Below are 24,191 nucleotides of genomic sequence, written 5' to 3'. Positions count from 1 at the left end.
TATGCACTGAGCCTATTTTGCTGTCAATGGAACTGGTGCTTTACAGAGAGTAAATGGGACAATGAAAAAGGAGGATTACCTCTTAATTCTTCAGGACAACCTAAAATCATCAGCCCGGAGGTTGGGTCTTGGGCGCAGTTGGGTGTTCCAACAGGACAGTGTGCCCAAAGACACGTCAAACGTGGTAAAGGAATGGCTAAATCAGGCTACATTTAAGGTTTTAGAATGGCCTTTTCAAAGTCCTGACTTAAACGTGTGGACAATGCTGAAGAAACAAGTCAATGTCAGAAAACCAACAAATTTAGCTGAACTGTACCAATTTTGTCAAGAGGAGTGGTCAAAAACTCAACGAGAAGCTTGTCAGAAGCTTGTGGATGGCTACCAGTAGACCCATAATAAATTCATAAAAGAACCAAACTTCCTGAATGTTTTTTTGTGACCAACAAGTATGTGCTCCAATCACTCTATCACAAAAAAATAAGGGTTGTCGAAATTATTGGAAACTCAAGACAGACATGATATTATGTTTTTTACAAGTGTATTTAAACTTTAGATCACGACTGTGTGTGTGTGTGTGTGTGTGTGTGTGTGTGTGTGTGTGTGTGTGTGTGTGTGTGTGTGTGTGGTTTTTATTTTATTTTTTGGTTTTATTTTTTATAATAATTGTTCTTTAAAAATACATTTTTAGGCCATCTCCATGCAACCAGAAGTATATTTTCTAACCTGTAACCTTTTGAAAAAGTTTCATGGTAATAATACTACACGGTCTAGCTCCATCCTATCTTGCCGATTGTATTGTACCATATGTCCCGGCAAGAAATCTGCGTTCAAAGGACTCCGGCTTATTAGCGATTCCCAAAGCCCAAAAAAAGTCTGTGGGCTATAGAGCGTTTTCATTTCGGGCTCCAGTACTCTGGAATGCCCTCCCGGTAAAAGTTCGAGATGCCACCTCAGTAGAAGCATTTAAGTCTCACCTTAAAACTCATTTGTTTACTCTAGCCTTTAAATAGACTCCCTTTTTAGACCAGTTGATCTGCCGTTTCTTTTCTTTTTCTCCTATGTCCCACTCTCCCTTGTGGAGGGGGTCCGGTCCGATCCAGTGGCCATGTACTGCTCGCCTGGGTTTCGGCTGGGGACATCTCTGCGCTGCTGAGCCGCCTCCGCTTGGGATGTTTCTCTGCTGGCTCCGCTGTGAACGGGACTCTCGCTGCTGTGTTGGATCTGCTTTGGACTGGACTCTTGCGACTGTATTGGATCCATTATGGATTGAACTTTCACAGTATCATGTTAGACCCGCTCGACATCCATTGCTTTCCTCCTCTCCAAGGTTCTCATAGTCATCATTGTCACCGACATCCCACTGGGTGTGAGTTTTCCTTGCCCTTATGTGGGCCTACCGAGGATGTTGTAGTGGTTTGTGCAGCCCTTTGAGACACTAGTGATTTAGGGCTATATAAGTAAACATTGATTGATTGATTGATTGAATAATCTTTTCAAACAATACATTGCAAGAATCGACTCTATATCGAGTCGTGTTGAATGGAGAATCGATTCTAAATTGAATATCACCCCAATAATGGGACTTGGATCAAATCACAGAGATCTGCTATTATGCAACTCTAATCATGCGGTACTTGTATATGTTGACAAAATCTTGTTCATTTGTTATTACGCTTGTCGAGCTTGTGTGCTATTGTGTGCCTGGCTAATGTGTAACTACCAGCTTCAAGTATCCTACCATGTTTACCTTCTGTCAATGACTGATTAAAGCCAATATCACCCGCTACTTTGCTGATATCGGAAATTAATAACATTTTTGTTTCCTCCTCAGATTCCACAGCTCCAAATCTGGGAAGATCTACTTGCACAACGACATCCGGCTGCTATTCTCCCGCAAACCCGTGGAAGTGGACACGGGGATCCCTTACGAGCTGAAGTCCTTCACCGAGGTGCCAAGTAACCCCAAGTACTCTCCACGTGTGTGACAAGCCACGCCCCCCAAAGAGCTCCCTGAACACCTTGTGCTTCCTGGAAGAGGAGGGACCGCCACAAAGACTTGATGAGGAGACGCCTAGCGCCTATGAAGACACTTTGGTGTGTATAAAGGAACACACACTTTCTTGTAGTTCTTACCTTCTTGGGACCTACGAAAAATGCCTCCCTCTTTAGAACCACTCTTTGTAGATGTATAAAGATTTGTATTTACAACATTAATAATATATCCATACTATGCAAATATAAAAAAGGTAAGATTTTATTTTTTTTTCCTGTTTGTAATTTTTTAAAATCTTAATATATTGATTTTTTTTTTAATCGATTTTGGCCAAAGGGGGCGCATTTAAATTTCTTACACACACTTGGTATTTCATATGTTGGCCAGAGGGGAGCTCTTTTAAAACCGACACAGTCAATTTGAAAAATTCCTTTTTTTTTGGGACCACCCTCATTTTGATAGTTTTTCACCTCCAAGACTTCCTTTTTGGGTCCCCAAGAAGGGTAAAAATACAAGAACACACACTTACACACACACACTTGACTGAAGGAGTCTCCTGCACAGACACAACATGGCGACTCCTACTTTTAACTTGCATGCCTTGTGACTTCAACAGTTTTTCCTCCAGTGCCGTATCACACTGTCCTTCACTCTGCCTGCACATGCCACACAAACATAACTATAAATGATAATAATAATAATAACTCAAATTCCAGTCGGCCATTCTCAACCTAATGTAAACACTCCAGTAGTCTGCTACCATGTGACACCACGATGCAACATCCACTTCCTGTTATATAGCCAGACTGAGGGACACTGTGCTATTTTTTCTTTAAAAAACAAAAAAAATTCAAATAAAAAAAAGATTTTATATTTTTAGTTTCTGTTCAGAACAGAACAATGAATGACAGAAAGAAAAAAGAAAAAAAAACCCAGTAGTATTTTTAATTTATTGAACATTTTTTCGCAAATGTCTTAAAAAGCAATATGCTGCACAAAGTAAGTAGTGTGTATTTTTTTTCTGCCTGACGACCTTTTCTCTCCTGACTTGAGAGGGGGAGGGGGAATGGGGGATGGGGGTATTTAATGACAGGGAAAAAGTCTGTAAATAATAAAAATAATAATAATAAACTTTGCGACTGGCAAGAATGATCTTTGTTGAGCCTTTTGTTTTTGGATACATATTGTTCTTCTACTTTCTATATGTGTGACGGTCCACAACTGTATGTGGCAAAATGCAGCTCCACACTGCTGTCCCGTCAACATATCACTGGCACCAGGTGGATTATGAATTTCTTTAATAACAGTGTCCTGTAAAACAGTGCAAATTGTGAGATTGTGAGTCCACTTGGGTCACCGGATTCTCAGTTTGGAGGCGTCACAGTTCTGAGCACTTTCCACATACCACTTCTCGCCAGCAACAGGCGCTGTTGCAACACTTCATTCATAATTTAATCAAGCATAAGGATATTCTGTTTTCTACACCGTTACATACATCCCCCTTAAATTATGCTGAAGTGAGGCAAAACATGAAGAACAGTTTTAACGACAAAAAGTAGAACAGTATGAGGATCTCGGGCAATAATGTACAACGGAAAAGTCAACGTCAGAAATTCTTCCTCAAGAAGTGTGTAGGCACAGGAGGGTACCAAAACCTGCACCTATCACAGACCATCAGAAATGCCATATACATTTCACATACACATACATATCTACGCCCAGCAGTAGCGCTACTAGTGTCCAGCATAGCAAATACATTTTACAATTGTGCTAATACAAGTCAACAATATCACGGTTCGTCCCAAAACCAAATCAAAGAATTACACCCATATTAATGGTGGTACAACAACTCTCTGGAATGACATCTCCCAAATAAGTCTTTTGGGTGGTCTAATACTTCTACCACACCTTGTGGAGACTAAGGTTCTCTGAGTGTCTAGTGGATGTGTGCAGACTACTTCTTCTAACTCAACCTGTAGTGGGGACGAGTTGTCTAGGGCAACAGGAAGGTCTGTCAAATGTGGTGTGTGAACTACAGGGTCAAATGAAAGTTCAGTGTGTGCGTGACTCATGTGGCTGCTTCCAGATCCGGCAGAGAGGTTGATAAGCAATTCCACAGACTGGCTTTCCACAATGCCATCCATCCGACAGCCTTCATCGAGTTGATCATCCTCAATTTTATCATCAGTTCCTGCCTCTGCCTGAGCCGGTGACTGCATGAGGCATTCCTTAGTCCGTGCTTGAACATCATCTTGATTACACAAAACACTGGGCTGGTTATCGCCACAATCTGTATCTGACAGTGACTCATCAGAATTTGTCTGGGCTTCATCAATCCCGGGGAATGTCAGGAAATCAACTGGGAGCAGCAAATTCCGGTGTACTACCTTCTCTTTCCCTGTTGCATCACGAATCCGGTACACATTGATCTTTGATCTCACAGACACAACGTCAAAAGGGGTTGAGTCCCATCGGTGTGCAACTTTCTTCTTCCCTTTTTCACCTCGATTGGCAAGCAACACTCTGTCACCTACAACTAACTGTGACCCTTTTAGCTTTCGATTGTATATCTTCGCATGACGATCCTGCTCATCAACTGCGTGTTGTTTAGCAATCCGTGTGGCCTCGATGAAATCCCTTTTTAGATGGCACACAAACTCATTGTGGCTGACAACAGTGGAGTTCTCCAAGACATGATGGAACATAACGTCAACAGGCAAGCGTGGGACACGACCAAACATCAGGTAAAACGGGACAAAGCCTGTGGTCTCATGCACTGTACAGTTGTACCAAAACGTCAGAGTCTGGAGCATTTGCGGCCATCTGGACTTGGATTTCGGGGGAAGGGTCCGAATCATACCTCCAAGAGTTCTGTTGAATCTTTCAGTAATACCATTGCCCATTGGATGATATGGAGTCGTGTGGGATTTTTGCACTCCCGCCATCTGAAGAAGATCCTTGATAAACCTACTTTCGAAGTTAGCTCCTTGGTCCGAATGAATCCTTTTAGGGAATCCACAGGTGCAGAAAAACTTGTCCCACAGGCACCAGGCAACTTGCTTTGCTGATTGGTTTCTGCAGGGGAATGCAAGAGCCAACTTCGAGAAATGGTCTGTCACAACCAGGACATCAGTGCATTTATTGTCACCTGATTCCGCTGTCCAAAAATCAATGCACACTAATTCCATGGGAGCCGAAGTGCGGATGTTCTCAAGAGGTGCACGGGCTTCTGGTTCAGGTGTCTTACCCAAAATGCATCTCTGACAGTTGACAACATGTCTCAAGATATCCAGAAAAATCTTTCGCTGGCGAGAGAAAATGTCCTAGAGCGGCCCTGATGACCAGCTGCGTCATGAACGCCATGTAAGACCTGTCTCTTCAGCGAGTCTGGAACAACAAACTGAAAGATTTTCTTGTTCATGAAGCGATCCTTCTTCACTCGATATAGAATTCCACCACGTACTTTGAACTTATCCCAGTGTCTCAACAATCTGAGCACACAGCTCGACTCAGTCGTTCTTTCATGTCTTGACGGTCTTTTGTGTCGGTTCACATAGAAGAGAACGCTGCTAATCGTGGGGTCCTGCTGCTGAAGATGTTGTAGTTGACTGTGAGGGACAACCACAGATGAATCTTCTTTGGGCAGCTGTAGCGATGTTGGGCTTGTTCCTGGCAGCAAAGAGACACCGCCAGTCCGGTGTGCGTCTAACACTGCGGACACTTCTCCAGCAGCAATTGCACCTCCAGGTGACTGAGAAGAAACTTGTCCTTCGGTCGATTGGCCTCCTGTAGATCGAACAGCTTGACAGTTGGTGGTCAAATGTAAAGCATGTTTTACAGTATCATTCACAACTTCATTCACTTGATCCAACAAGGACAGATATGGCTCCTTTACCAAACGATGACTGACACAGGACTGCACAAAGGGCTCACGACTCAAGGCATCAGCCACTGTATTCTTGGGCCCTGGCACATATTTCAGGTCAAAATCGTAAGCTGCCAGTTTTGCAACCCATCTTTGTTCACAGGCATCCAGCCTGGGCTTTGTCAAGACATAGGTCAGGGGGTTGTTGTCAGACCATGCAGTAAAGTGCCTCCCTTTTAGCCAGTGGGAGAACTTTTCATAAATGGCCCATTTTAAAGCGAAAAATTCCAGCCTGTGAGCTGGATAGTTCAGCTGGGCTCTTGACAGCGTTTTACAAGCAAATGCGACTGGCCTTGAAACTTCTTCGCCAGCACTAAGCTGGGACAAAACAGCTCCGATGCCATCAAACTAAGCATCCACAGCAAGAATAAAAGGCTTTCCGAAGTCAGGATGAGCCAGTGTTACCCCTTGGGACAGGTCACATTTCAAAGTTTCAAAGGCTTTCTGACACTCTGTTGTCCAGTCCTCTGCTGACAGCTTGACACAACTCGACCGCTTCAATTTAGATTTCATTCCTCGCCTGGCCTTACCAATTGCCTTCTGACCCGAGATGAGCTTAAATAAGGGTCTAGCCTTAATGGAGCAATCCTCAATAAAATGTTGATAATACAACACCATCCCCAAGAAAGATCGAATCTTCTTTTGAGAGGGAGTTACACCATCACTATCCATCAAGTCAGATGCCTGCACTCTGCAAATGGCTTCAACCTTTCCAGGGTCTGTTTGGACTCCTGACTCAGATATAACATGGCCAATAAATCTCACTGATCTCCTGAGAAAGTGGCACTTCTTTGGTGCTAACTTGAGGTTGTGGTCCTTCAAGCGGGAGAAAACCATCTCCAACCGCTCAAGCGTTATCTCTTCTGTTGGACCAAAGACCATGAGATCGTCAAGGTAGCTCAAGAGGCTAGTGAAATTCTCATTCCCGAAAATAGAGAGCATCATCCTCATAAATGTAGCTGGGCTGTTCGAGTGACCCTGTGGCATTCGGTTGTACTCATGAAGACCAAAGGGGGAGGAAAAGGCGGTGTACTTCTTGTGTCCTTCAAACAGAGGTACATTATAGACTCGTGACGTGAGGTCCATGGTGGAGAAAAAGACATTTCCTCCAAGTGCGGCGAGAGCATCAGCCTGATGAGGCTGTGGGTGTGCGTCTCTCACTGTCCTCGCATTGAGCCATCTGAAATCAGTGCAGATGCACACATTTCCATCTTTCTTCCAAACAAGAACCAAAGGTGATGCATATTCACTTGTGGATTTCCGGATTATTCCCTTTTCTTCCATCTCACTGAGAGCGGTTCTTAGCTTCTCATAGTAATTTGGTGACACCCTGCGATAGGGCAGGCGGAAAGGCCTCTCATCCACCAGATGTATCTTGTGCACAAAGTCAGATGCTTCCCCACAGTCCATCTTGTTGCGCGAAAAGATTGTCTCATGTCTCTTGATGAGCCGGAAAAGCCTGTCTCTCCAAAGGTCGGAGACAGCGCAAGCATCCAGATCCGGATCTTGCAGACCAAGCCTGTGCAGCGCTGCCTTGATGTCCTCTTTAGACTTTACCTCTGTAGCAGTAGACACAACTTGGGAGTGAACTTGGATGTGGTCAGGTTGAGACAAATCTTCAACAGCAACACAGGAAAACACATCTGCTAGCTTTGAGTTTTTCTTAAGCATCACAGGCTCACTGGTGGGTTTGATGATTTTCATAGGCAGGTATCGATCACCCCACATTGGTGAAATCACCCTACCAACTGGAATCTTCCTTGATCTACACCGTGACTGGGTCGGTTCGATCATCACTGTGCTGCCAACTGACAAAGGTGCTGAGGCAGGAAGCTTACCCCAAACAAGGTGTTCACTCATCGGCTGGAGCATGACACATTGCTGAAGCTTCAGCGTGCCAACCTTGTCAGGCACAGTTTCACCCCTCCATTTCTCTGTGTTAGAAAGGAGAGAGAAGAACCGGTGGCAATCTTCATCAATGACGTTGCTGGGCTCTGACATGAGTCGCCAGTAGCTCTCAGTCCCTCTCATCAGTTGAAGAATCTTTTCTATGACATTACTGCCCAGGATCATGTCGTCTGTCTGTCCAGGCACAACAAACATGGGAACAGCCAACTTGCATTCATACACCACCACTTCCACATCATAAACAGCTGAAGGGGTCACTTGATGGCCACCACATCCAATAATGACAACACCATCCGTTGAGTGTCGCTTCATGTTTGGAATGTGCTCCAACAACCGCGCTACAGCACGCTCACTTAATGTGGAACCTGTAGACCCACTATCAATCATCGCTGTCAGGGGAATACCACCTGATGTGACAGTAGTATAGAACAAGCTATCAGACTTCTGAATTCTGTGTGTGCCTTGGAAAACAACTGTTCTATCTGGGGGTATGTCGGAACTGAGTGACTCAAACATAGACTCTAAATCATCGGAAAAACTACTGGGAGGATCATTAACAGGATCTACACCGACCTCCCCCTGGTGCAGATCAATCAGTTTTCCGACTGTGCAGCTGGCGTGAACCTCGCCTGAGCAGGACAATCGCGCCTGGCGTGGTCAGGTGAATAGCACTGAAAACAGTGTCTATCCCTACGGCAGTGAAAAAGTGCAGAGTGAGCCATGTCACCACAAACAGCACAAGGCGAGTTATCCAGACCTATAATTCTGGAGAACCGTGTCTTTGGTGGTCTGGCCACAGAGGTACGGGCTTGAGCAGACCGCTCCAGCAAAATCTTTTCTAACATGGCTATGACACGTTCAAAGGCATTCTGGTCTGTACCCTTAGCCATGTTAGCCTCTTTAGTGTCAGAACGACCAACTGCAGTGTGAAGCATATCAACATTGTTCAAATACACACATTCATTGGGCTTCCTACTCATCTCAGCAGCATTCATTGAGCACAACTCTGTGTGATATTCATCCAGCACAGCCTGGACTTCCACAGCCGACCACTTGTCAATCGTCTTTGACCTGAATGTCATGGAAAGATCTCTGGAGGGGCAATTCTTTATAAACATTTGTGTCACCTCAATGGCGGAGCAGTCCAAAGTCTTGCCTTGTTTCTTGAGGCGGTCAGCTGCAATCTCAGCAGCTTGGTTGAGTCTCAGCCAGTAGTCGTATGCACCATCATTTGCCTTCGGCAACGTTGTGTAGAACTCTGCCAGGGGAAGAGGTGAGCAGGGCACAGCAGCAAAATGCTTACGAAGAAGGCTATAGATCGCATCTGGATTTCACAATGTCTCTTTCTCTGCCTCTGAGGTGGACAAGCATTTCTTCTGCCTGATTCTCCATGTTGATGTCAGACCTCCTTATGTAGTTCCTCATCAGGTCCTCCCATTCGTGCACATCCACCGCGTCCGTGTCATCTCCCCTAAAGGACGGAGGTTCTTTCACCTTCCTGTGTGATACTTGACGCACTTGTGAGGAGTCTTGACCTTGTGTTAGTGTGTTAATGGGCGTGTCACAAACACCTGAGGCACTAGGTGTTGGCATAGTATGAGCTGGCCCTAGATGTGTAACTATACTGTCAGCTAGCTGCTGGCCAACGTGCCTTATAATGTCACTCATCTGGCTGACTACATTGTGTGACTGTAAAGTGGGATCTGCTGTTGGCGTAGCAGTAACCTGTGTGTTCAATGTAGTATTCATGTGGTGGCTCTGAGAAGGAACCCTGTCTCCACTATCTGAGTGAGCCTCTACTGGAACCTGTCTACCCCCCGCCACATGAGCTACATCCCCTTGAACAGGACTGTCAAACTGCAACACCAATGGGATCCCTCTACCTCTGCCAACACTTCTATGTAAGGGTGTACTAGTGTCAAACTTTAAATAGCTCATTTTGAAATATCAAAATAAAATAGCATAAAACTCACAATACGGATACAAAAAAAAACACGGATAAAACACTCAAATCGGACACAGTGCACACAGCTTAAACCCTGTCCACCTGATGGCGTAATGAAGAAGCCGTCCAGCAAGATGGATCCGGTCCGATGTGAAGAGCCAAATTCGACGGGTCACGGCACCAATGTGACGGTCCACAACTGTATGTGGCAAAATGCAGCTCCACACTGCTGTCCCTTCAACATATCACTGGCACCAGGTGGATTATGAATTTCTTTAATAACAGTGTCCTGTAAAACAGTGCAAATTGTGAGATTGTGAGTCCACTAGGGTCACGGGATTCTCAGTTTGGAGGCGTCACAGTTCTGAGCACTTCCGACAGGTGACCGTACATACCACTTCTCGCCAGCAACAGGCGCTGTTGCAACACTTCATTCATAATTTAATCAAGCATAAGGATATTCTGTTTTCTACACCGTTACATATGTTAAAGCGATTTTGGCTACAATGAATGCATATACAGTGTGTGTAATTAATACTCATTTTAATGATGCATGCTAACTGTTTTTTTGCCAATTTTGCAGCTGCACACCAGACTCATATTACCTGGTACTTGAAACATGCTAACTTTGGTATGTTAGCATGCTAACCTTTTTTTTTGCCATTTATTTTACTGATGCACGCTCTAACTTTATACTAATTTTGCAGCTGTATACCTTTGTCGTATAATTTTGTACTTGACCCATGTGAACAGTTAACATGCTACCTTTGCTATGTTAGAATGCTACCACTAGGATGTTAACTGTTTTAACCAATTAGTTTGCACCCGTACACATCTGAGGGATATAACTTGGTACATGCTAAATTCATACTAATTTTGCAGCCGTATACCTCAAGTCATATAATTTTGTACTTGACCCACATAACATAGTAAAGGTAGCATGCTACCCTTTTTTTCGCCAATTACTTTGCAGCTGTACACTTGTGAGGCATATAACTTGGTATACGCTGTTAGTGTGCTAACACTAGCATGCTAACTTTATACCTTTAGAGGTATATACCTTTGTGCTTGACAAATGTTAACTGTTAACTTAATAACTTTTTCAGTTTATTTTGCTACACTTCAAAGCATATTTAATTTGGTACATGCTGTTAGCATGTGAACGTGAGCATGCTAACTTTATCAACCAAATTTGCAGCCATAAACTTCATCCTATGACTTTGTACTTGACACATGTTAACTGTTAACATGCTAACTTTAGTATGTTAGGATTTAACCATTTTAAGCCAATTATTATGAAGCCGTACACCTTAAAGGCAAATATCTTGGTACATACTGTTAGCGTGCTAACATGATTCACCAATTTTGCAGCCGTATACCTCAGACATATAGCGAAATTGACATGTTAACGGTTAACATACTAACTTTAGTATGTTAGCATGCTACCAGTAGCATGCTACCAGTAGCATGCTAACTTTTCTTTTGCCAATTCTGTAGCCATTCACCTTAAGGGCATATTACTTGGTACTTGACACATGCTAACTGTTAACATGCTAACTTTATTTTGTTAGCAAGTTAACATTAGCAAGGTACATTTTTTAGCCAATTTTGCAGCAGTGCACGTCAGTGGCATTCAATTTGTGCTTGACACAAGCTAACTTTTTACAAACCCCGTTTCCATATGAGTCAGGAAATTGTGTTAGATGTAACTATAAACGGAATACAATGATTTGCAAATCATTTTCAACCCATATTCAGTTGAATATGCTACAAAGACAACTTATTTGATGTTCAATTTGATAAACATAATTTTTTTTGCAAATAATCATTAACTTTAGAATTTGATGCCAGCAACACGTGACAAAGAAGTTGGGAAAGGTGGCAATAAATACTGATAAAGTTGAGGAATGCTCATCAAACACTTATTTGGAACATCCCACAGGTGTGCAGGCTAATTGGGAACAGGTGGGTGCCATGATTGGGTATAAAAGCAGCTTCCATGAAATGCTAAGTATTTCACAAACAAGGATGGGACGAGGGTCACCAATTTGTAAGCACATTGTCGAACAGTTTTAGATCAACATTTCTCAACGAGCTATTGCAAGGAATTTGGGGATTTTACCATCTACGGTCCGTAAAATCATCAACGTTCAGAGAATCTGGAGAAATCACTGCACGTAAGCGTTATTACGGACTTTTGATCCCTCAGGCGGTACTGCATCAAAAACCGACATCAATGTGTAAAGGATATCACCACATGGGCTCAGGAACACTTCATAAAACCACTGTTAGTAACTACAGTTGGTCGCTACATCTGTGAGTGCAAGTTTAAACTCTACTATGCAAAGCCAAACCCATTTATCAAGAATATCCTGAAACGCCGCAGCTTGGCTGGGCCTAAGCTCACCTAAGATGGACTGATGCAAAGTGGAAAGGTGTTCTGTGGTATGACGAGTCCACATTTCAAATTATATTTGGAAACAGAGGACGTGGTGTTCTCCGGAACAAAGAGGAAAATAACCATTTGGATTGTTATAGGCGCAAAGTTCAAAAGCCAGCATCTGTGATGGTATGGGGGTGTATTAGTGCTCAAGGCATGGGTAACTTACACATCTGTGAAGGCACCATTAATGCTGAACGGTCCATACAGGTTTTGGAGCAACATATATTGTCATCCAAGCAACGTTATCATGGACGCCCCTGCTTATTTCAGCAAGACAAGTGTTACAACAGCGTGGCTTCATGAAAAAAGTGCGAGTGCGGGTACTTTCCTGGCCCTTCTGCAGTCCAGACCTGTCTCCCATCGAAAATGTGTGGCGCATTATGAAGCGTAAAATACAACAGTGGAGACCCCGGACTGTTGAACGACTGAAGCTCAACATAAAACAAGAATGGGAAAGAATTCCCCTTTCAAAGCTTCAATAATTAGTTTCCTCAGTACCCAAACGTTTGAGTGTTGTTAAAAGAAAAGGTGATGTGACACAGTGGTGAACATGCCCTTTCCCAACTACTTCGGCACGTGTTGCGCCATTTTTTATTCTGTTTATATTTACATCTAACACAATTTCCCAACACATATGGAACAGGGTTTGTACATTATTTCTACAGCAGTACACCTCAGTCATACAACTTGTTTCGAGACACATGCCAACTGTTATCATGCTAACTTTAACAAGATGATTTAGATTAAGATCATTTTGAAGCTGAACACCTCAGTCCCATAACTTGGTACTTGAAAAATGCTAACAGTTAGCATGCTAACTTTAGCATGTTAGTAGTCCTGAAATTTCTGCTTTATAATAATTCTGTTGTTTTTTTTTAATTCAGTTTGCCTAAAATGGCAACACGACACAAAAACTTTTGTTCCTCATTTCAAAAAATTTTATTTAACATAACTTTATATTTGTTTACTTTCCAACTTGGACAATTGGTCTTCAATATTTATTTTTCCATATTTGTCCACCAGATAGCATGACCTGTTCCCATTCAAAGCATGCAGCAACATTTATGATAACCATAGAACCAAGTCAGCCGATTTCGTTACCTCTGCATGTCCACAGTTATTGAATGAAATGTTGAAGTCATTTTATCAGGCTAGTTCTAGTCGAAAATCTCTCTTCTTGTTTCATGACATCATACGTTGAAGTGATTACAGGACATGTCAGAGCTGCTTCTTCTTCGTCTATATGACGTCCAGCAGCATGTGTGCGGCGCCCTCTATGGCCTGGCTGACCACCGACACGTGGTAATGGACGTCAGCCCAGTCGCTGGGGTTGTCTGACAACATGGCTCTGGAGAACGCATCACTTAGACCGGGGAATGTTGCCACGCCGCTGTCGCTGGAGGCCCAGATGACATGTCTGTGGGAAAAATATCGCAAATAAGTGTTCCAAAATATGTTCAAATGTATACAAACACATAGTAAAATAATGCAGAAAATGAAAAAATATTGTGAAATGTCTACATTTATTGCAAACGTATAACATTTTATAAGATAGATTTTTGAAATATATAGATACAGCAAAAATGTGAGCAAACATTACAAAGATATAGTAAATATAGCACAAATTATAAAATATGACTATAAGGGGATGTTATATATATATGTATATGTATATATATATGTATATATATATATATATATATATATATATATATATATATATACATATATATACACATATATATCAATCAATCAATCAATGTATTTTATTTCGGCAATCTTCACAAAAAACAAAGAACAACAACAAGAAAAGAAAAAAAAACAAAAAAAAAACACTCATTTGAGCAATGATTGAGCCGAAAGGGTGTAGGTTGAAGCAACGCTTATATAAACCTACCCCATCACAACAAGAACAAGCTTCAAAATATATAAAATCTAAAACATGCTTCACTTATATTACTTTTTTTTTTTAAACAATATATAAGCAACATATATGTAGCACACGTCTCATATACACAGTTTAACATTTAAATCAAACATATACATTTGTACACTTATATATATATATATATATATATACATACACACACATATATATACATATACACATACATACATACACACACATATATATATATACATATACATACACATACACACATACATACATACATTATACATACACAATTCATTTAAATTCCATATAAAGTGGTAATATATACATTTTAATATAACCTATATGTATAATTATGAAATCATACATTGTATTTATATACATATATATTATTGTCTTTCTAAAACAATGTTTGCTCTTCTTTCTTATATTTACTAATGATAAATGATTTAAAAAGCTTTTTAAACTGGTTTATGTTGGTGCTGTGTTTTATTTCATCCTTTAAACAGTTCCATATTTTAACCCCTGCTATTGTTATACTCATTCGTTTCTGCGTTGTTCTACAATATTGGATCTTAAAAAGTAGTTCTCTTAAATTATAATTCCCTTCTCTTTGTAAAAATCTTCTCTGTAACCCTGTTGGAAGTAAATCTTTACTTGCTTTATAAATCATTTGGGCAGTCTTGAGTTGGATGAGATCTGGTAGTTTTAAATCAAATGTTTTTATAAATAATCCATTAGTGTGTTCTCGGGGTCCTGTGTTATGTATCAGTCTGATGGCCCTTTTTTGCATTATGAATAGTGGTTGGATGTTCGTCCTGTATGTATTTCCCCAAACTTCTAGACAGTAACTCAAATATGATAAAACAAGTGTACAATAAAGAGTGTGTAATGTTTTTTGATTAAGAATGTGCCTTGTTTTACCCAGGACAGCAATACTTCTGGCCAACTTCCCTTTGATGTATGTAATGTGTGACTTCCAGCAGATCCTGTGGTCCAAGATCACACCCAAAAATTTGATTTTGTTTACTCTTTCTATACTAACATTGTCTATATACAATTTTACATCTATATCATTTCTCTTATTTCCAAATAACATAAAGTTAGTTTTATTTAGGTTCAATGATAATTTATTAGCATCAAACCACTTTTTTAGTTTATACATCTCCATGGTGACGGTCCTCAGGAGCTGCTGCAAGTCCACATCAGAACAGAGTGCATTGGTGTCATCCGCAAATAACACATATTTAAGGTTTTCAGTTACTTTACAAATATCATTTATATACATGATGAACATCTTGGGCCCTAAAACTGACCCCTGTGGTACCCCACATTTAATATTTAACCAGCATGATTTTTTTTGTGATAGCTGTACAAACTGCTTTCTATCAGATAAATAACTTTTTATCCATTCCAGAACAATACCCCTAAAACCATATTTTTCCATTTTTCTAATAAGAATACTATGGTCTACTGTATCAAAAGCCTTCTTAAGATCTAAGAATCCTATTGTATATTTATTTTTATCAATACTATCAGTTATTTCCTCAATTAAATCTGTTAATGCTTGTGCTGTTGATCGATTATTCCTGAAACCATACTGCCTATCTGTTAATTCATTTTTTTCTACAAAGCCATCGAATCTATTTATAAATATTTTTTCTAATATTTTGGAGAACTGTGGTAGTATTGAGATTGGTCTGTAGTTTGTGAATAAGTGTCCGTCTCCCGCTTTGTGAATAGGAACAACTTTTGCAATTTTCATTAGTTGAGGAAATACTCCCATTTCAAATGAAAGGTTAAATAGATACGCTAATGGAGCACTAATTCCATCTATCACATACTTTAAAGTTTGCATGTCTATATCATCCACATCTTTGCTTGTTTTGTTCTTAAAACTTTTGACTATGTCCCTGATTTCTCTTTCTACTACTGGTTTTAAAAACATTGTTTTAGGGTTTGGGTTGATATAATCTGCTGCATCTATTTTTGTCCCTTCTACCTTTATCTCTTCTGCTAGTTTCGGTCCAATATTTATAAAATAATCATTAAATGTATTTACTATCACCTCCTTATCCTTAATCATGTTGTTATTTTCCATAAAGTATGGTGGGTATTGATTATCATCATTTTTATTTCTAATAATACCATTTAATATTTTCCATACACCTCTTATATTATTCTTGTTATATTCCAGTTTATTTATATAATAATCTTTTTTACACATTCTGATTATATTGATTAGTTTATTTTTATATTTTTTATATTTATTTTCATTTACTATACGTATATATATACACATATATATACATATATATATATATACATATATATATATATATATATATACCGTATTTTTCGGAGTATAAGTCGCTCCAGAGTAAAAGTCGCACCTGCCGAAAAAGCATAATAAAGAAGGGAAAAAACATATATAAGTCGCACTGGAATATAAGTTGCATTTTTTGGGGAAATGTATTTGATAAAATCCAACACCAAGAATAGACATTTGAAAGGCAATTTAAAATAAATAAAGAATAGTGAACAACAGGCTGAATAAGTGTACGTTATATGAGGCATAAATAACCAACTGAGAAGGTGCCTGGTATGTTAACGTAACATATTATGGTAAGAGTCATTCAAATAAATATAACATATAGAACATGCTATATGTTTACCAAACAATCCATCACTCATAATCTATAAATCCGCTGAAATCTTATATGTCTAGTCTCTTACGTGAATGAGCTAAATAATATTATTTGATATTTTACGGTAATGTGTTAATAATTTCACACATAAGTCGTTCCTGAGTATAAGTCGCACCCCCGGCCAAACTATGAAAAAAACTGCGACTTAGAGTCTGAAAAATACGGTGTGTGTATGTATGTATATATATATATATATATATATATATATATATATATACATATATATATACATATATACATATATACATATATATATATATATATATATATATATATATATATATATACATATATTTACTAATATGTGCTACACTGTGAACCCACACCAAACAAGAATGACAAACACATTTCTGGAAAACATCGGCTCTGTAACACATTATAAACGCAACATAACAATTACCCAGAATGCAATGCATCCATGATTTCTACTGCTTATATTATACACCCCACTAGCACCAAACCCCGCCCAACTAAACTGACGCACGGAGGGTAGGGGGGGGGGGGGGGCGTTGGTTGGTCCTAGCGGAGTGTATAATATAAGCAGTATGAGTCATGGATGCATAGCATTCTGGGTAATTCTTATGTTGCGTTAACAATGTGTTACAGACCCGATGTTCTCCAGAAATGTGTTTGTCATTCTTGTTTGGTGTGGGTTCACAGTGTGGGACATATTAGTAAGTGTGTTAAACTTGTTTATATCACAACCTACTGTGTAACCGGTGTGGCTGATGAACAAGACCCCTGGTTTACACAATAGTGCAAGAAAAAAAAAATCTTTATGCTGTGTAATTTAATTATCCACTTCAAAAGAGTTTTGCGACTCCTGTTGTCGTTGCAAAATTGGTCAAAATGGCTCTTTGAGTGGTAAAGGTCGCCGACCTTGCTGCCTCCGCCATTTCGAAAATGACAACAGGGAAGTGTCACTCGTAACGTCACAAATTTGACTCGGCGGTAATAGTAAGCATGCGCTAATAATTTTGGGAAGCAAGTTTGACCCGGCAATAGTTCAAGGCAGGAGCATATTACATGCCCAGCGGCAATTTCAGCATAGCAATGATTAAAAATCCCTCATTTACATTATCATTAGACATTTATAAAAAAAAAGAACAATAGTGTCACAGTGACTTACACTTGCACCGCATCTCATAAGCTTGACAACACACTGTGTCCAATGTTTTCACAAAGATAAAATAAGTCGTATTTTTGGTTCGTTTAATAGTTAAAACAAATTTACATTATTGCAATCAGTTGATAAAACATTGTCCTTTACAATTATAAAAGCTTTTAAAAAAATATACTACTCTGCTAGCATGTCAGCAGACTGGGGTAGATCCTGCTGAAATCCTATGTATTGAATGAATAGAGAATCGTTTTGAATCGGAAAAATATCGGTTTTGAATCGAGAATAGCGTTGAATCGAAAAAATCGATATATTATCGAATCGTGACCCCAAGAATCGATATTGAATCGAATCGTGGGACACCCAAAGATTCGCAGCCCTAGAATATATATATATATATATATATATATATATATATATATATATATATATATATATATACACAGTATATACATATATATATGTACAGTATATACATATATATATGTATCCATGTACCAACCCTGTTTCCATATAAGATGGGAAATTGTGTTGAATGTAAATATAAACGGAATACCATGATTTGCAAATCCTTTTCAACCCATATTCAATTAAATGCACTACAAAAACAAGATATTTGATGTTCAAACTGATAAACATTTTTCTTTTTGCAAATAATCATTAACTTTTGAATTTGATGCCAGCAACAAGTGACAAAAAAGTTGGGAAAGGTGGCAATAAATACTGATAAAGTTGAGGAATGCTCATCAAACACTTATATAGAACATCCCACCGGTGTGCAGGCTAATTGGGAACAGATGGGTGCAATGATTGGGTATAAAAGCAGCTTCTATGAAATGCTAAGTAATTCACAAACAAGGATGGGGCAAGGGTCAGTTTTAAAACGGCATTTCTCAACAAGCTATTGCTAGGAATTTAGGGATTTTACCATCTACGGTCCGTAAAATCATCAAAAAGTTCAAAGAATCTGGATAAATCACTGCACGTAAGCGATGATATTACGGACCTTTGATCCCTCAGGCTGTACTACATCAAAAACCGACATCAGTATGTAAATGATATCACCGCTTGGGCTCAGGAACACTTCATAAAACCACTGTCAGTAACTACAGTTGGTCACTACATCTGTAAGTGCAAGTTAAAACTCTACTATGTAAAGCCAAACCCATGTATCAACAATATCTTGAAACGCCGCCGGCTTGGCTGGGCCCGAGATCATCTAAGATGGACTGATGCAAAGTGGAAAGGTGTTCTGTGGTCTGACGAGTCCACATTTCAAATTACATTTGGAGACAGAGGATGTGGTGTCCTCCAGAACAAAGAGGAAAATAACCATTCGGATTGTTATTGGCGCAAAGTTTAAAAGCCAGCATCTGTGATGGTATGGGGGTGTATTAGTGCCCAAGGCATGGGTAACTTACACATCTGTGAAGGCATCATTAATGCTGAAATGTCCATACAGGTTTTGGAGCATGTGATCCAAGCAACATTATCATGGACGCCCCTGCTTATTTCAGCAAGAAAAGTGTTACAACAGCGTGGCTTTGTAAAAAAAGAGTGCGGATACTTTCCTGGCCCGCCTGCAGTCCAGACCTGTCTCCCATCGAAAATGTGTGGTGCATTATAAAGCGTAAAATACGACAGCATAGTCCCCGGACTATTGAACGACTGAAGCTCTACATAAAACAAGAATAGGAAAGAATTCCACTTTCAGAGCTTCAATAATTAGTTTCCTCAGTTCCCAAATGTTTATTGATTGTTGTTAAAAGAAAAGGTGATGTAACACAGTGGTGAACATGCCCTTTCCCAACTACTTTGAAATGTGTTGCAACCATGACATTCTAAGTTAATTATTATTTGTAAAAAAATAAAGTTTATGAGTTTGAACATCAAATATCTTGTCTTTGTAGTGCATTCAATTGAATATGGGTTGAAAAGGATTTGCAAATCATTGTATTCTGTTTATATTTACATCTAACACAATTTCCCAACTCATATGGAAAGGGGGTCTATATATATATATATATATATACATATATATATATATATATAGACCCCCTATATATATATATATATATAGTGTATATGTATGTATTAGGGGTGTGGGAATAAAGCGATTCCAAATAGAATCTTGATTCTCACGTTGTGCGATTCAGAATCAATTCAAATTTTTTTTAAATCTATTTTATTTTATTTATATTTTTATTTTTATTTTTCTATATTTTATTTTTTTTATCAATCCAACAAAACACTACACAGCAATACCATAACAATGCAATACAATTCCAAAACCAAACCTGACCCAGCAACACTCAGAACTGCAATAAACAGAGCAATTGAGAGGAGACACAAACACGACACAGAACAAACCAAAAGTAATGAAACAAAAATGAATATTATCAACAACATTAGTGAATTATATTTATACAGCGCTTTTCTCTAGTGACTCAAAGCACTTTACATAGTGAAACCCAATATCTAAGTTACATTTAAAGCAGTGTGGGTGGCACTTTGAGCAGGTGATAAAGTGTCTTGCCCAAGGACACAACGGCAGTGACTAGGATGGCGGAAGCGGGAATCGAACCTGCAACCCTCAAGTTGCTGGCACGGCCACTCTACCAACCGAGCTATACCGCCCCATTATGAATATTAGTTATAATTTCAGCATTGCAGTGATTAAAAATCCCTCATTGACATTATCATTACACATTTATAAAAATAAAAAAAAGAACAATAGTGTCACAGTGGCTTACACTTGCATCGCATCTCATAAGCTTGACAACACACTGTGTCTAATGTTTTCACAAAGATAAAATAAGTCATATTTTTGGTTTGTTTAATAGTTAAAACAAATTTACAATATTGCAATCAGTTGATAAAACATTGTCCTTTTCAATTATAAAAGCTTTTTTAAATAAATCTACTACTCTGCTAGCATGTCAGCAGACTGGGGTAGATCCTGCTGAAATCCTATGTATTGAATGAACACAGAATCCTTATAGTCGGAAAAAAATATTTTTTGAAACGAGAATTGTGTTGTATTGAAATTTTTGTTATTTTGAATCGAATCGTGACCCCAAGAATCGATATTGAATCGAATCGTGGGACACCCAAAGATTCGCAGCCCTAGTATGTATAAATGTGTATATATGTAAATATTTATGTATGTATGTATATTTATGTATGTATATATACATATATATATGTATATGTATATATATTTTTTTTCATATATATATATATATATATATATATATATATATATATACATAATGTGTGTGTATATATATATATATATATATATATATATATATATATATATATATATATATATATATATATATATATATATATATATATATATATACACTATATTGCCAAAAGTATTTGGCCACCCATCCAAATGATGACAATCAAGTGTCGTAATCACTTTGCCCGGCCACAGGTGTATAAAATCAATCACTTAGGCATGGAGACTGTTTCTACAAACATTTGTGAAAGAATGCGCTGCTCTGAGTGATTTCCAGCGTATAACTGTCATAAGATGCCACTTGTGCAACAAATACTGTTGTGAAATTTCTTCGCTCCAATAGCAAGTCAGCCACCAAGTGGTAGGCCACGTAAACTGACAGAGAAGGGTCAGCGGATGCTGAAGTGCATAGTGCAAAGACTTTCTGCACAGTCAGTTGCTACAAAGCTACAAACCTGATGTGACCTTCCAATTAGCCCATGTACAATACGCAGAGAGCCTGATGGAATGGGTTTCCATGGCCGGGCAGCTACATCTAATCCATAAATCACCAAGTCCACAAAGCGTTGGTTGCAGTGGTGTAAAAAACGTCGCCACTGGACTCTAGAGCAGTGGAGACACATTCTCCGGTGTGATGAATTACGCTTTTCCATCTGGCAATCAGATGGACGACTTTAGGTTTGGAGGTTGCCAGGAGAACGGTACATTTCGGACTGCATTGTACAGAGTGTGAAATTTTGTGGAATAGGTATTATGATATGGGGTTGTTTTTCAAGAGTTGGTCTTGGCCCCTTAGTTCCAGTGAAAGGAACTTTAAATGCTCCAGGATACCAAAACATTTTGGACAATTCCATGCTCCCAACCTTGTGGGAACAGTTTGGAACGGGCCCCTTCCTCTTCCAAAATGACTGTGCAACAATGCACAAAGCAAGGTCCATAAAGAGATGGATGAACTTGACTGGCCTGCACAGAGTTCTGACCTGAACCTGATAGAACACTTTTGGGATGAATTAGAAGAATGGTCCAAAAATTCCTAAAAACACACTCTGCAACCTTGTGGACAGCCTTTCCAGAAGAGTTGAAGCTGTAGTAGCTGCAAAAGGTGAACCGACATCATATTGAACCCTATGAGTTCGGAATGGGATGGGACTTCAAGTTCATATGTAAGTCAAGGCCGTTGGCCAAATACTTTAGACAATATGGTGTATATTAATATTGTGTGCGTGTGTGTGTGTGTGTGTGTGTGTGTGTGTGTGTGTTTATATTCCGACGTAAGAGCGCAGGATATGATGCTTGCAATTCTTAGGAACGTTAGCGCCCTCTAGGTAGCAGCTTGTACTGTAAAGCTGCTGCTTCTTACCTGTAACCATATTTGTTTGGGAAGGCCAGAGGGTTCAAGAAGGCTCGGTCCAGCAGCATAAGTTGATCGTTGATCCTCCGCACCTTCAGTGGCCTTAAAGCAGTCAGACAGAAATACTTATTATTGAAATATGTGTGTGTACGTGTGTATGAATATATATGAATATGTGTTTGAGTGTGTGTATATAATGTATGTATGTATATGTATATATATTAGTATGTATGTACATACAGTGAAGAAAATAAGTATTTGAACACCCTGCTATTTTGCAAGTTCTCCCACTTAGAAATCATGGAGGGATCTGAATTTTTCACGGTAGGTGCATGTCCACTGTATGAGAGATAACATGAAAATAAAAATCCAGAAATCACTATCTATGATTTTTTAACAATTTATTTGTGTGAAACAGCTGAAATTAAATATTTGAACACTAGCATTAATATTTGGTATAGTAGCCTTTGTTTGCAATTACAGAGGTCAAACAATTCCTGAAGTTCTTCACCAAGTTTGCACAGACTGCAGGAGGGATTTTGGCCCACTCCTCCACACAGATCTTCTCTAGATCAGTCAGGTTTCAGGGCTGTCGCTGAGTAACACAGACTTTCAGCTCCATCCAAAGATTTTCAATTAGATTTAGGTCTGGAGACTGGCTAGGCCACTCCAGAACCTTGATATGGTTCTTAAGAAGCCACTTCTTGGTTTTCCTGGCTGTGTCATGTTGGAAGATCCAGCCACGACTCATCTTCAATGACCTGACTGAGGGAAGGAGGTTTTTGGCCAAAATCTCACAATACATGGCTGCAGTCATCCTCTCCTTAATACAGTACAGTCGTCCTGTCCCATGAGGAGAAAAACACCTCCAAAGCATGATGCTACCACCCCCATGCTTCACAGTAGGAATGGTGTTCTTAGGACGGTACACATCATTATTCTTCCTCCAAACACGCGTAGTAGAATTATGACCAAAAAGGTCAATTTTGGTCTCATCTGTCCACAAAACTTTCTCCCATGACTCCTCTGGATCATCCAAATGGTCATTGGCAAACTTAAGACGGGCCTTAACATGTGCTGTTTTAAGCAGGGGAACATTCCGTGCCATGCATGATTTTAAACCATGACGTCTTAGTGTATTACCAACTGTCACCATGGAAACAGTGGTCCCAGCTCTTTTCAGGTCATTGACCAAGTCCTGCCATGTAGTCCTGGACTGATTCCTCACCTTTCTTAGCATCATTGAGACCCCACAAGGGGATATCTTGCATGGAGCTCCACTATGATTGAGATTGACCGTCATGTTTAGTAGCTTCTCGCATTTTCTAATGATTGCTCCAACAGTGGACCTTTTCTCACCAAGCTGCTTGTCAATTTCTCCGTAGCCCTTTCCATCCTTGTGGAGTTGTACAATTTTTTCTCTGGTGTCTTTGGACAGCTCTTTGCTCTTAGCCTTGCTGAATATTTGGGTCTTACTGATTGTATGGGGTGGACAGGTGTCTTTATGCAGCTAACGACCTCACACAGGTGCATCTGATTCAGGATAATACAGTGGAATGGAGGAGGACTTTTAAAGGCGGACTAACAGGTCTTTGAGAGTCAGAATTCTAGCTGATAGACAGGTGTTTGAATACTTATTTTCAGCTGTATGACC

At 39.5% G+C, this 24,191-nt stretch overlaps 2 protein-coding genes across 6 annotated transcripts in view; one reads left to right on the top strand and one right to left on the bottom strand.

Annotated features, from left to right (window-relative positions):
- The window catches only part of LOC133556314 (atos homolog protein B), a 105,135-nt gene extending 102,072 nt beyond the window's left edge, over nucleotides 1-3,063 (top strand). For all 5 annotated transcript variants that reach the window (XM_061906123.1, XM_061906122.1, XM_061906126.1 and 2 more), the window contains one exon: nucleotides 1,832-3,063. In XM_061906123.1, the coding sequence (XP_061762107.1) occupies nucleotides 1,832-1,985 (154 nt within the window). In that variant the 3' untranslated portion in view covers nucleotides 1,986-3,063. The remainder of the gene's footprint in view (nucleotides 1-1,831) is intronic.
- A 9,991-nt stretch (nucleotides 3,064-13,054) lies between these two features.
- naaladl1 (N-acetylated alpha-linked acidic dipeptidase like 1) overlaps nucleotides 13,055-24,191 on the bottom strand; it is a 49,781-nt gene continuing 38,644 nt past the window's right edge. Inside the window, exons 18-19 of the mRNA XM_061906121.1 lie at nucleotides 22,547-22,639; nucleotides 13,055-13,631 (exon numbers count right to left, since the gene is read on the bottom strand). Coding sequence (XP_061762105.1) covers nucleotides 13,454-13,631; nucleotides 22,547-22,639 — 271 coding nt within the window. The 3' untranslated portion in view covers nucleotides 13,055-13,453. The remainder of the gene's footprint in view (nucleotides 13,632-22,546; nucleotides 22,640-24,191) is intronic.

Source organism: Nerophis ophidion, linkage group LG07 (genome assembly GCF_033978795.1).
Source record: "Nerophis ophidion isolate RoL-2023_Sa linkage group LG07, RoL_Noph_v1.0, whole genome shotgun sequence".
NCBI lineage: Eukaryota > Metazoa > Chordata > Actinopteri > Syngnathiformes > Syngnathidae > Nerophis > Nerophis ophidion.
This window is presented reverse-complemented; position numbering and strand designations above follow the sequence as displayed.